The sequence below is a fragment of the Protopterus annectens genome, chromosome 1.part2 (assembly GCF_019279795.1).
Source record: "Protopterus annectens isolate FY-2018-M chromosome 1.part2, PAN1.0, whole genome shotgun sequence".
Lineage (NCBI taxonomy): Eukaryota > Metazoa > Chordata > Ceratodontiformes > Protopteridae > Protopterus > Protopterus annectens.
This window is the reverse complement of record NC_056727.1, coordinates 611818722-611833580: the sequence shown is the minus strand read 5'-3', so window position 1 is coordinate 611833580 and position 14859 is coordinate 611818722. Positions and strand designations below refer to the sequence as shown.

General features: G+C 38.8%; 1 protein-coding gene across 1 annotated transcript in view; it reads left to right on the top strand.

The window, feature by feature from the left end:
* Window positions 1–14859, top strand: part of TTL (tubulin tyrosine ligase) — a 303567-nt gene that overhangs the window by 146664 nt on the left and 142044 nt on the right. Inside the window, exon 3 of the mRNA XM_044057985.1 lies at window positions 6290–6522. Coding sequence (XP_043913920.1) covers window positions 6290–6522 — 233 coding nt within the window. The remainder of the gene's footprint in view (window positions 1–6289; window positions 6523–14859) is intronic.

Genomic DNA, 14859 nt, shown 5'->3' with positions numbered 1-14859 from the left:
ATTGCATGTCAAAGAATTAGTTCTGTATAATTGCATGTCAGAAGATCATTCCTGTGTAATTGCATGCCATTGAATACTGTCATTTAGTATATTATCTACTTCTCAAAGAGGAAGGATGTAGAACACAGCATGTGTATGTAACTTTAAGAAGCATTTCCAGATGTAAACACGTGTATATAAATAGTGAACATATGCAGGCAGCAGTGCCATTTTGAGGGAACAGCCAGAGTGTTAACATGTATGAGTGTGGTAGTCAGTCTGTTTATAAGTTTATTTAATTTGAAGTTACAAAGCCTCATTCCTGATGTGTTTGTGGGTAATAAAGCTGCTTGAACTGAACCCAAAACTACTTGTCTGTTTTATCCTGACCAGAAGAGTGACATTAAGAGTAAGAGGGAGTGATCCCTAAAATGGAAACACTTCCTCACTAGTTTAAACAAGTGAATAAGACTTCTTGTGAAGTCCTCCAAAGCAAACTATGAATCCAAATTAGCTTCCTCAGCTAAAGACAGCCATAAGGCACTCTTTAGTTACATCCGTAACCTAAAAGGAAAGGCCCAGATGTGTGCCAAACTAGTAGTTAATGATACCACATGTACTGAGCCTGTGAACATAGCTAACCTGTTGGCCAACAGGTTCTGTGAGAACTTCACTCCCCTGTCCCTGCCACCACAGGTCATTAATTCCCTCTCTAAGGCCAGGAACACAGCATCTGTGGGACCTGATAACATCCCAGGCAGTGTCCTACATAGACTCCAATAAGAATTAGCAACACCATTGGTACTCTTTTCAATCATAGTCTAAGCACCGGCTTCATCCCAGCTGAATGGAAAATGTCCACCGTTACTCCATTGCACAAAGGTGGTGCTTCCACTGACCCCGGGAACTGTACACCTATTAGCCTGACTAGCCTTATTTGCAAGGCCATGGAGCCAATCATCATGATCATCATGGACCTTATCAACAAATAAATAGGTAATCTCCAAACACTTGACCCTACTCCGTTTGGATTTGTCAAAGGGAGATCATGTCTATTAAATCTGGTGGACTTCTTCGAGACAGTCACCAAGGCCCTGGATGAGGGGATATCAGTGCATACAGCCTACCTAGACTTAGCCAAGGCATTTGATGCTATCCCCCAACTCAGGCATCATTGACAAACTCACCCAGCTAGGTATCAACCCTTATATTATTAGATGGGTCGCTAACTAGCTCACTGATAGAACCCATATAGTCAAAAGAGGGGAATCCACCTCCAACAGCACACTTGTAACCAGTGGTGTTCCACAGGGATCAGTCCTGGAAACTCTACTGTTTGGAATCAATTTCTCCGAAGTACAAGATAAAACTAAAGGTCTGTGGCTGACCATGTTTGCTGACGATGACATACTGGGAGTGGTCATAGAATCTCCAAATGATATCAAAATCCTACAAGAGTGTCTTACACAAACAATGATTGGTGCCAAAGTCACGGCCTTAAACTCAATGCAAAAAAAATGTATGATCATCCCTTTAGGTAAGGCAATGTTCCTGTTAACTACCACATCAATAGCAACACCTTAAGTACACACTCAGTGTGAGAGACCTGTGACCAGTATGTCTCCACAGTGGTAAGAAGGGCATTGTATATTACTCATCTCACAAGTAAGTGAGCCTCTAGAAATAAAGAAGTTGTAACCTCCCTGTACTCTTCCCTCATCAGACCAATAAACTATGTCCCTCTTAGACAGGGGCAGTATATGCTGATCGTGGAAATAAGGGTAGAACTTGGCTAGGCTTGTAAGGACGCTATGTAATGTATACAAATATAGAAAATCTAAATGAGGATGGATTCTTTTCTTAATGTTTTAGCCTGTACATAAATCAAGAGTTATTTAAGTTGGTTGTAATATATGAATGGTTTTATTCATATTTCAGCCACAAGATAGAGCTCCTGTACTAGGTTTTAGCATTTTTTTTTTATGTTCACCAGCTCATTCACTTTTATTCATTTTAAACTCATTTAGATTTTCTATATATTTATACATCAGCATTACTATGGATGAGAAATACATTTATTTTAATATATTTAATGTTTTATCTATTTAATTCAGTGTTTTTAAGTGTTTTTTAAGATGAGAAGTTATATGTCTTGTAAAAGTTTATTCACTGCCTTTTTAAATCAATGTATTGTAACTTTAACAGGAAATGAGCTTGTATATAACTGGAGTGTTGGTTTCCAGTCCTGCATCTGATGAAGTCTTTGGAATATTGATGAAAATGCTTTGTACTACACTGTATGTGTTAATGTGTGTTACTGTGTGTTTCTGGTTCATTTGCCTATTGGACTTTTCTAGTGCTGGCTTGTCCTTTCCTGGGTACTTCAGAAGTAGTAAATAAACCTCTCAAGATCAAGTTTAAAAGTATGTAGTTACTGAACTTTATTTAATCTGCATATGTTTTGTGGCTAGGGTGTAAAGACAAAATTGATATTATCGCGTCCTCTTCGGCATGTAGTGGTATATCCTTCCTTCCAATTTAGATGGTAAAGACTTGTCTTTTTCTTTCATCAGTACTTAACTTCTGTAGCCATGCTGAAAATGCTGAAAAGAGCGCTCTGCATTAGTATTCCTGCCTTTTCAAAAAGCTTTTTACTTCTAATTAGAACTTTAATGTTGTTTTGGAAATATTGGCAGACGTTGTGTGAGATTACATTTTAATTCTTTTAAATTGCTTGCCGTGGGGAAACATTTTTTCTTGCTACTGTTATCTTGGCTAGGAGGGTTTAAGAGTCACATACTCCTGTGTTTTGAGCCATGCACTGTGTTTCATAAGGATACTGTGCCATTAGCTAGATAGGCTTTCATACTAGAATTTATTTTGCATATTGCATTGAGTCAGAAGAACTAGATTTGTTAATGAATTTGACAGTGCCTGATTACACCTGTAGGTAAAGGCAGCCCTTATGTACTTATCCTTCATGTATTGATCTTTCCCATTGTAAACATTGGCAACATAGTGTTACTCCATGCTTCTTTGATAATCCCTTCATCCCATATGATCTCATAGCTTCAGGTTCTTATTTTTGGGGAACCCTATCAAGGATTGATTGTCCGCAATAACTAAATCACATTTCCTCCTGAAAGTGCTGTCAGAACTGTCAAACTGTACTGGTCCTCTCCCAATTTTATTTCAAGATGCAAAATTCATGGGAGAAAAATAGTCCTCCATATCTCATATGGACCAGCATGTTAGGTTTTCTGGAGGATGTATACACTCAGACGGATAAGCAATTGTTTCTTTCCTTTGGTCTAGGGAGAAAGTCATTTGCAGCAGTTAAACTTTTTCTAAGTGAATTGCTGACTACATTGTGTCCTGGTGGTAAACTGCTCATTGCAATTTGTATTTGTCAAATGCCCATTCCACCAGAGATGGTAAGGGTTTCTAAATAGTTTTTGTAAGAATTTATTCATTGCAGACATCTATGCTAAGGCCACTTGGTCATTGGTTCACATTTTAATCAACATAATTACTTGGTCTGTGAGTCCAGAAATCAGGCCTCCTTTGTCCCTATCTGTGTTGCATGATTTGGCCTTCTGAGTTTTTTTTTCATTGGCCTTCAAATTGCTCTGGTCTCACATGGAGCTCATTATTCACTTTTTGGAATTCATCCCAACAGTTAATCAGTGTAGAAGGCCCTAAAATGTCAGATATGTATTCACTCTCTGATATGTATATTTTTGTGTGCTGCCAGTTTATCCCTGGTGACCTACAATTCCCCCACTATCTGTCCATTTGGCCTGTTTGTCCACCCCCAGAGGCAAGAACCCTTTGGACTATTCATTCCTGATATTTGCAAGGGCTGATTGGGAATGTGTTGGACCAAGTGTGGCCCCTAAATATGCTGTGTTATGCAGATGTTTTTGCAGGCCGTCTGGTTTTTCATCATAGTGGGTATTACAGACAGTCACACAGCAACACAGAAAAAGGCTTCCTGATTAGTTAACACTAAAAAAAACTTTGTTAAATGTTTGTGTATCGTAAAGGCAAATTAACATTCTTTAGTGAGTCTTATGATTCTTCAAGAATACAGAGTAGACATGTTTGTTCTTGAACTAAAAGAACCTGAAATGTACAATTTAAATGTAAGTAAAAATGTAAGTAAAAATTTCTGAGCATAACTTTTAGTTGCTGAGATAAAGAGCCGAAAGTTGCAAACAGAAGTGAGTTTAAACCAGAAGCACATTCTGATATAGAGAAAAAGACATGTATATCAGGTAATGGCTTAGATGCTGTGTTCTTCATTTTGCTAAAATTAAATGTCAATCCAAATCCTTGTCCTCTTAAGTAAATCTGGATGGAACCAGAGCTGTCTTGCAGGAATGTCACAAGGACTTCATATTAGGACTTAGAAACAGTATGGTAATGTGATATGTTAGGAAAAGTAATATTATATTAGAGTACTTGCATTGCATTATCAGAAAAGTAAATGGCCAGAAACTATGCCAAGAGAGTCATACATCTGGGGATGTCTACATACCCATTCCGAAGCAAAACATAATTAACACATTCTGTATATAAGCATGTTTGTCCCCTCAAGCCAGTGAGTTCTTTTTTGCCTTCACACAGCTTGCATCATAGTCCTTGCTGTAGTTCATAAATTTCTGCAGTCACATTCTTATTCACAAACTGGCAAATGCATTCAGAGCTCACTTCACTAGATGAATGACTGTCTCCAGTACTTGCTTTAACAATATCTCCAGTACAGACATCTTTTCCATAACTGCTTGTTTTTTGGTGCATATCTTTTCCAGTAATTATTGGTTCAACCACAAAGCATGGGGTTGGACCTTATTTAGTAAAACAGTGTTGTATGGCACTGCTTATGCCTTTGTACTTGTACAGATCTCCAGCTTCTTCCATGCTGTTGATAATCGCTTGGAATTCTTACCAACCAAAGAGCCTCCAGGGGGAGTCCTTGATGTTACGTGTAGTAGATAAATGCTTACTTTATCAGTTTATCTGCATAAATGGACGCTCATTAATTGGTCTGAAATACTCTTTCCTCATCCTCACGATGGGTACCTTTTCCACCAGCCTTGGCTGTTGGAGGTTCCAGTCATTTGTACAGGTATATAGTTGCTAGGTAATGTAGGTATCAGATCTTCATTGCCTTTATGTGGTTTGCAGGCAGGTGCTCAGCAGTGGCCGTGGTGTGAACTGGAAGGCTTGGAATATGCACATGTTTGTTGTGTAATGGGCACGTTACAGCATAACGTGCTTCAGAATGAAAGACTGATTTTCCCAAGTCTGTGCTTTGTATTGATTAGTGAAGAGGATGACCATTACCAGGGTCAGAACCCCTCTTAAATCTATTGATTCTGTAAAAACACAACCATTATTTCAAGTGCAGTTTATTAGCTATTCCAGGTAGCAGAATGAAAGGTGAACTAGACTTTCCTAGGAGCCAGGAAGGCAGAGGATAGAGCTGAACTTGAACAGAAGAATTGAAGGAAAATGTTGGTACCTTTGTTTCAACTGTGACAATCCTGTGAAACCATAAATTTACATTTTAGTAAAGTGCCCGAATGTGAGGCTAGCATGGTTTGAGGAGGGGGTGGCTGTCACTTTTGTAAGCTCCAGCTTGCTCCTTTGCTGAGTTCTCGGAATCACTGCATTAGTACATTAAGAGATGACATTGCCGACTGCTACATTTCTATTGCGCTGACATCTGCTTACATGAAATAAATATCTCCGTGCAACATTTTCTCCTTGTTCATTTAAGTACATTTTTTTAGCACTAGCTGTTTCTGGAAAAAAGCACTTCTTGATGTGTTTGTTACTGTCATGAGCATGAGCAGTAGTGATCTCTGAAAATTGTTCACATCTGTTTAGCCCTTTAATTCTGTTTGGTCGTATACGGAAATAGAATTTTTGTTAATTGTACAAGGTTCCTTATTCCATTGCCTTATATACCCACAGACTGTGATCACCATAAGCATTCCGTGATATGTGAAAATAATAAGATCTGTTCAGATAAATGCCATCTTATAAATTACACTGAATATCCCGAATGCTTTTGGATGTGGAAATTAAGCAGAATGGCTAATGAAGTGTTTGGATCAATGGCATATTACAGCCAGGCTAATTATTTTAATTCAGAAACATCAAGGCATGCAAGATGGCAAAAAATGGAATGAAAGGGAAAAAGTGTATTTAACTATGTAGTAATAACTATCCTTTATTAAAAAATTAGACTGCTCTTCCAGTAATATTATGTGAACTGTATTTTATGTTTTTTTTTAATTAGGTTAATCAAAACAAGCCCTGACCTTTCTGAGTCATGTACATGGTTCCCCGAATCGTATGTAATTTACCCTAATGATCTTAAAACACCTATGGCTCCAACACAGAATGGATTACAGCTTCCAGTAAGCAGCACACGGACTGATGAAAGGGAGGTATTTCTTACGTCATATAACAAGAGAAAGGAACCTGATCAAGACAACGTTTGGATAGCAAAGTCATCTGCAGGTGCCAAAGGTGATCTTTCAGGTCTACCATTTAAGTCTGTGGGCTTTTTTCTTAACTAAATGCTGTTCCTGATATTCATTGTCTCTTTTGAACAATAGCATTAACATAAAGGGATTGGTTTTATGAGGGGGGAGGGTTGATGGGCAGCTGGTACAGGGCCAAAAATGATTTAAAAAAATGATATAATCAGTGACCCTCCTGGCTTTTTACTCTTCAGCTTTCTTCTAAAGCTCCGTTGTTTGCTGATTATTTGCAGGCAGAGAATTTGTTTTTGCATGCTGAATTAGACTGCTTTATATGGGTGAATAGCCCAAGCTTAGAATGTGCAGGAAGCAAGAAAGAAGTCATATAGGCAAAAATAATTTGCAGAATTAAGGCCTTTAATGCAGGGGCATAAATTAACGTGTAGGGCCAGATTCCAAAATACTTGCTATCAGAGAAAGTCGCCTACTACAAGACTTGCCCTCAGAGTAAGTGACTTACTCCAAGGGCAAGTCTTTTGGAATCTGGCCCCCAGTGTAAGCCTATTTATAGATAGATGTACAGATATCAAAGTCACTCACACTGAAAACAAATCTTTCGGAATCAGGCTACGCTTACACCAGAATAAGTTGCTTACACTGAGAGCAAACCTTTTAGAATCATGTCCAAAGTGTAACCTGTGCTAGACTGGAATTTATGGAAACTTTTACCTGTATAATCCAGATTACTTATACCAAATATAAAAATTTCAAAAAATTGTACAGCTTTCAAATATTTACATAGAGTTACTTAGACATAAGTAAGCTGAATGACTGTATTGTCTGAGCATTTTTATTTATTTTTGGAATTGTAGAGCATTGATCAGTGTCTCTTCATCCTATTTATGTTTTGACTGCTGAATCCAACACAAATGCACTCTATAAGCACGTACATGAGTGCATGGATCGTGCTATCCCAAACAGAACCAAGATGCTATCCTCCAAAAAAAGGAAGCCAGTCTGGTGGCCCCCTGCCATAAACAAACTCTACAACAGAAGGAAGAAACTGTTGCAAAAGAGAGTAAAATCCCATGAGTGGAGGAGCTCCCTGGTCAGCCTCAGTAAGAATCTGAGATCCCTTATAAGATCCTCCAAAGCTAGCTACGAAAACAAATTCGCCACTGATTCTAAGGGCAACGACAAAGCATTTCTATAGCTATGTCAAGAATCTCAATGGCAACACCCAGATCTGTTCTGAGTTACAGCACAACAGCACGAAAATTACAGAGCCAACTGATATTGCCAACATCCTGGCAGATAAGTTCAGTTCTACCTTTACCCCCCTCACACCCCCTAAAGGGCCCATATCTATACAGGAAGAATGCAGAGTCCCTGTAATAAAATCTATGCAGGTAAAAGCTGCACTCTCTAAAATCAGAAACACAGCATCCATGGGACCGGACAACATCCCAGGCTGTGTTTTACATGAACCTCAGAACGAACTGGCTCCCCACCTATGCACCATGTTCAATCATAGTCTCATGTCAGGCTTTGTGCCCACTGAATGGCACACTGCAACAGTTATCCCACTCTACAAAGGGAGAGCCACCACTGATCCTGGGAACTATCACCCTATTAGCCTGATGAGCCTGGTCTGCAAGGCCATGGAAAGTATCATCATGGAACTCCTAAAGAAAGACATTGGTAACCTCCAGACTCTGGACCCCACCCAGTTCGGGTTTGTGAAAGGCAGATTATGCCTTCTGAACCTGATCGACTTCTTTGAGGCAGTCACCAAAGCCATAGATGAGGGTAAAGTGGTCCACACAGCCTATCTTGACCTTGCCAAGGCTGTTGACACCATCCCCCATTCTGGAATTATAGCTAAACTCACTAAACTAGGTATAAATCCCTATGTCACAAGATGGGTTGCCAACTTTCTCACTGACAGAATCCACACTGTAAAAGTTACAGACTCCAAATCTGACTTCAAACCAGTGACAAGTGGACCACCAGCGGGTTCAGTACTGGGACCTCTCCTGTTTGGTATCTACTTCTCTGAAGTACAGGCTAACACAGAAGGCTTCTGGCTAATGAAGTTCACAGATTACTGCAAACTTGAGAGCCATAGTCGAGAACGGCCTCACTGAGACAGATGCCTGGTGTTAGAGGCATGGCCTCAAGCTCAATGCCAAAAAGTGCATTATCATCCCCTTTGGTAAAAACTCTGTACCCATGAACTACCACATAAACGGCAGTCTACTTAATGCTGAATGTGTGATAAGAGACCTTGGGACCCAGGTGGACAGTGGTCTCTACTTTGATAATCACATCGCCGCAGTAGTCAGGAAATCCTTCTATGTGGCACACCTCATCGCAAAAGGGTTTTCCAAGTCATTTTATTTATAGTTTTATTTTTAAAAGAAAACTGGCCCATGTTCATGTGTATTTGTGTTAAGATGCTGTGAAAGGTCCTTTGAACAGGATGCCATTGTCTGGGTACAGAAAGTGCTTTTAGGAGGTACTCCATGTGTGTGTGTGTGTGTGTGTGTGTGTGTGTGTGTGTGTGTGTGTGTGTGTGTGTGTGTGTGTGTGTGTGTGTGTGTGTGTGTGTGTGTGTGTCTGCGTGTGTGTGTGTCTGCGTGTGTGTGTGTCTGCGTGTGTGTGTGCGTGCACGTGTGCGTGTAAGTATCTGCATGTATTATGGATGCTTTTAACTTTTGATTTTGAGTATAGAACATAGGTAGACATGTAGTCTGTAAAACTGCAAGGGTTCATTTAAAACCATTTGGCCTTGTACGTGTACCTCAGGTGTCAGAGAAGAACAGTACTGTGAAGTGCTATCAAAGCATTCAGCCTTGTGTGTGAACAAGTGTAACAGATGGAGAGTGAACTCATATCAAAGTAAAACTACAGGTATTCAGGAAGACCATACAAGCTTCATGACCTTTGAGTTTTAAGCATAAATGGCATACAAACTAGATGTACCTATTATTGATTAAGGAGTAACTATTGTTTTACAATGTGCAACAGTGTTCTACTTAGGAGTTGAAAGGTTACACAATATTTAAGAAATGTGACATTTTTCATGTCTATGACTTTTTATGCTTGCAAACATATCCTGTAACAACCATTCTTAATGGTAATGGTAGTACAGCGTAAGAAACTTTTTCTGAGATGAAGTGATTTGCATATTGCTACTTGTGTTAATGGTAATCGGTCACACAGCTTTTGTTAGTTTGAATAAAGCTGCAGGATCTCTTCTCCTGTTACATTCTGTAAGTGTAGCAAACTAAACATAGTGTGTTGTGATACAAAGCGATGTACATTTGTAAGCTTGTCTGCAGAAACTTAAAACTAATAATTTGATAGACAGCACTACCTTCTGTTAAAAAAATGAAGATGTAGGTTTATAAAATGTGTAATGTCTGAAGGACAATATTCAGATAGTTGTTAATATTTGTGCTTATATGAATGTTATTGTGAACCTTGCTTATATTGAATTGTAAGGACTTTTGGAACTAAAACAGCATGCGAGAAAGTTAAAAATCATATGATGTGAATTTTCTGTATTCAGAAATAGAATGATAAAGAAGGGTAAATACTTACTAGTTACTTTCATAGTCTTGTAATAGCCACACCACACCACAGGCACACATGTGCACACTTAGACACAATAAGTTTTTGTATCTACACATTCTGCTGTCTGTTACTGAAGTGGCATTTGCTACATGGAATGGGTACTGGAATTTTTCAACAAAGACTTAATTTGAAAAAAGGCTGCATAGTAAATGGTATATGTGAACTTCTCACATCTGTTCAGTGTCTTTGTATTGTATTGTATTGAAGATGTGGTACCTGTCATACTATAAACTTATACATAGCTGTGTTAACTATGTTGCATGTAAACAATTATGTTGTTTGGTTGTGGTTTGTGCTGCAGAAAGAATTGACCCAGTTCTACAAATCCATGTAGTATGAATGCACATTCTCCATCCAAGTTGTCAGTCAGTATGCCTTGATGTGTGGCTACTTTGTTTCAGAGAAGTGGTATCCTTTGCAATATACCTGTCTTTCCAAACCATTCTGTTGATACTGCAGGAGAGGGTTAGATTCCTGGACAGTGTATTTCTGATGCCATTTGACTTGCTGATGTGCAGTAAATTCATCATTACTGGGTCAGAGGATGTCTTGTTAGTCAGACACAGGTCACTTCTTAGCAGTCTGTAGGATACTGAATATAGTGACATTGCTTTGAGTTGGTCCATGTAGGACATGTTGCTTAGGCCTTGTATCCTTTTAGTAAGGTATCTTTGTGAGTATTCCAGTTGTTGCATGTGTCTGGGTAGATACATGCCAAAAGGGACATTATATTTCAGTGACTGGCCTGATGAGGGCTGAGTAAAGGGGGAGAATGACGTCCCTAGATTTAGATATGATCCCTTTGTTTGTAAGCTGTGCAATATAGGACTTTCTTACAACACATCATGGTCAAAAGTTAGGGTGCTGTCCACATAAGTTCCCAAATCTTGAAGAAATGGGTCAACCCTTAGGGGTATATTGTCATTGTGATATTTTCTTGGGGTAGATTACTTCCTAAAGGATACAATAATGCATTTTTCTTTTGGCATTTAGTTTCAGTGCATGATTTTGGCACCAGTTCTTTATTTGGGACAAACCTTCGTGCAGGATGGTTAAGTCATTTGGGGATTCATTGACTGCTTCTAACTTTCAGTCATCTGCAAATTTAGCTACAGCCCTTTGGTATTGGCTTTTACTTCAGAAAAGTAGATGCCAAACAGGAGAGGTCCCAGCACAGAACCATCTTGGGGGACTCCACTGGTGACTGGTCTCTTCGTGGAGGTAAATTCCCCTATTTTGATTTCCTGAATCTTAACTGTGAGCCATTTGGCAATTCAGTGGTTGACATATGTGTTTAGTCTCATTTTATTGAGATTTTCTACTTTGCCTTCATCTATTGCTTTGTTGACCTTCTCAAAAAATCCACTAGGCTGAGTAAGCATGAACTGCCCTTGATGAATTCAAACTGAGACTGGTCCACTTGTTGGAGGTTCCCTATGTCCTGACAGATTAGTTACATGATAAGTCTTTCCTTGGCTTTGCATGTCAGGCTGGTCAGACTTATGGGTCTGTAATTGCCTGGGTTTGTGAAAGATTTTCCCTTATGCAGGGGAGTGACTGTAGCTGTTCTTCATTTGCTTAGTACAAAACCTGTATGGAGGCTGGTTGATATTATGGTTCCACTTTGTGGGTCTGTTTCCGAGGTTTTCCTTGCACTTTTTCCCTTTGGGAATATACCTCACAAGACATCTGCAACAGCTGGAAATGCCGCAGAAGTACCTCACAAAGAGGATTACCGGACTCAGATGCCCTACACGACCATCTCAAAAAACTCCAGCTTTACTCCATAGCCTAACGGCTACTCCGAGGTGATCTCTGCCTAACATACAAAGCTATGTCAAACCCATAGCTGTTGGACATGCTCCATGTAAAGAAATCCCAATCCCTCCGAGCTACACACAATAGGAACGTCTGTCTAGGCAGAACCCATTTTCAGTGGACTCCCAGGGAGAAAAGCTCCATCATAATACATATATGTAAACAAGTGGATTTAAGATAGTTCTCAGAAAAACAACAGTTACATTTGTCATAAAGCAAATCTAATTACAAAACTGTCATATGCAGTAAAGTATTTATATCAACAGTTATAAGTCTAGACCAGTGTTTTTCAACCGCTGGTCTGGCAGAAATTTCCTGCCGGTGTATGAATAAGGCCAGAAGACTTGTTTTGCATCCGCTCGCACAGACACAGAAGACAAAAACAGGTCGCACATACATCTGTGTGACCTGCTGGTAATGTCTTCATCTTCTGTGCACGTTTTAAAACAATTAAAAGTTATTGCTGCTTGAATCTACCAATCTCCTAGATTCGGGTAAGCTTATATGATCACAACATGAAGTGGAAAAACAAAATTAGAATTCTGATTATACACATGCTGTTAGTGACAGTTGGAATGCATTCTTTCAGAACTGATGAAAATTATTTTACTGTTGAGCGACTGCAGTGTCCCATTTAAAGTTGCTATACTAATACTGCATTTTATTTATTTGTTGTTCTCTTGATATTGCATCTTAAAATTTCGCTTTCTGTCTCTACTTTGTTTGGTGTTGTGCAATGTGCTCTAATTGTACCTGCTGCATTTTCCACAGGTTTTATATATATATGTGCTATATTTATAGTTAAAAATTGTATGAATATATGGCCAAGGTGAAATTGTTGAAAAGCTCATCTGTATTATTCCCTGCTTAAATATTTTTGGTTAGTCATTGAGTATAGGCTTAAAACTGTTTTAATTATATACAGTATGTATGAGGGTAGTGTGACAGTAGTGAGGTCTGCGGTGGGAATGACGGATGCATTTAAGGTGGAGGTGGGATTACATCAAGGATCAGCTCTGAGCCCTTTCTTATTTGCAATGGTGATGGACAGGTTGACAGACGAGATCAGACAGGAGTCCCCGTGGACTATGATGTTTGCAGATGACATTGTGATCTGTAGTGAGAGTAGGGAACAGGTGGAGGAGACCCTGGAGAGATGGAGATATGCTCTAGAGAGAAGAGGAATGAAGGTCAGCAGGACTAAGACAGAATATATGTGTGTGAATGAGAGGGAGGATAGAGGAATGGTGAGGATGCAAGGAGTAGAGGTGGCAAAGGTGGATGAGTTTAAATACTTGGGATCAATAGTTCAGAGTAATGGTGAGTGTGGAAGAGATGTGAAGAAGAGAGTGTACAGACAGGATGGAGTGGGTGGAGAAGAGTGTCAGGAGTGATTTGTGACAAACGAGTACCAGTAAGAGTGAAAGGGAAGGTCTACAAGAGGATAGTGAGACCAGCTGTGTTATATGGGTTAGAGACAGTAGCATTGTCAAAAAGGCAGGAGTTTGAGCTGGATGTGGCAGAGTTAAAGATGTTAGGATTTGCACTGGCTGTGACAAGGGTAGACAGGATTAAGAATAAGTATATTAGAGGGTAAGCCCAGGTTGGAAGGTTTGTAGACAAAGACAGACAGGAAAAATTACATTGGTTTGGACATGTGCTGAGGAAGGATGCTGAGTATATTGGGAAAAAGATGCTAAGGATGAAGCTACAAGGAAAGAGGAAGGCCTAAGATAAGGTTTATGGATGTGGTGAGAGAGGACATGCAGGTGGTTGGTGTGACAGAGCAAGATGCAGAGGACAGGAAGAAATGGAAACAGTTGATCCGCTGTGGCGACCCCTAACGGGAATAGCCGAAAGAAGATGATGATGATATATTTTTATATTTTAGTATGAAAACATTTTGTGATTTTAGTAGAATTTGGTATGTTCATACTATATATAATGTTTAGTATATGTACCTATAATTATGTATTTACATGATGTGGGGCGTTTTTTGAACTTATACAATAGTTTTTTGAATAAACATGATCCATATAGTCAGTTAACCCTTTTCTAATGTGAGTTGTAATAACTATTTTTTGGGGGTATAGTAGATAATTTATGGGGTATAGTTGTTAATGGATTGTTGCTATGCAAACAGACATACATTTATGGTAAATGTTATGAAATCTATATGTGTATAAGTCTAAGTTATGTATATCATCTGAACTTGAACCATTTATTGAATATCCCTAATTTTATACATTTTAGGAGGGAAAGATGAAATGCAGTACTAAGCATATAGCCTTTATATGGCTATTTACATAGCCGCTATTGAACAAATGGGCATAGAGCAATGACATCATCTAGTATTTACACATAACCGATAGAGTGAGTGCTATTGCATAAACAAAAAGTTGAAATGTACAATAAATGGGAGTTATTCACTTATTATTATGATTCGTTAACTGGATCTTAGCATTGGTGACGGTCGAAGGATACGACCATGCTTATAACAAGGTGTAGTTCATATTTTATTTTACTATGCTAAGTAACAAGCAAGATACTTATTTAATATGATCTATGCCTTTGATTTAAGGGCTAGATAGTCGTTTTGCTTGGAATGTGAAGTTTTATTTCAGTGATGTGCTCTTATAACTTTAAAAGCACTGAGATTTAATAATATAGCTTGGTTTTTATGCTTGTGATTTATATGACTTCATTTAGAAAGCACAGCGATACACTTAATTACTTTGGTTTGAAGTAGCATATAAGTTAGTAGGCTATATAACTCAAGACTTGAACATGATATGTATGCCCGATTGCATAAAGATTTGTTTTTATGGCAAATCTTTTATTGTTGTGATGTTATATATGAGAAGGCAATTTGCTAATCTGATTGTTGTTCTAAACTGAACAAGGGAAGAATTGATGACGCTCCTTA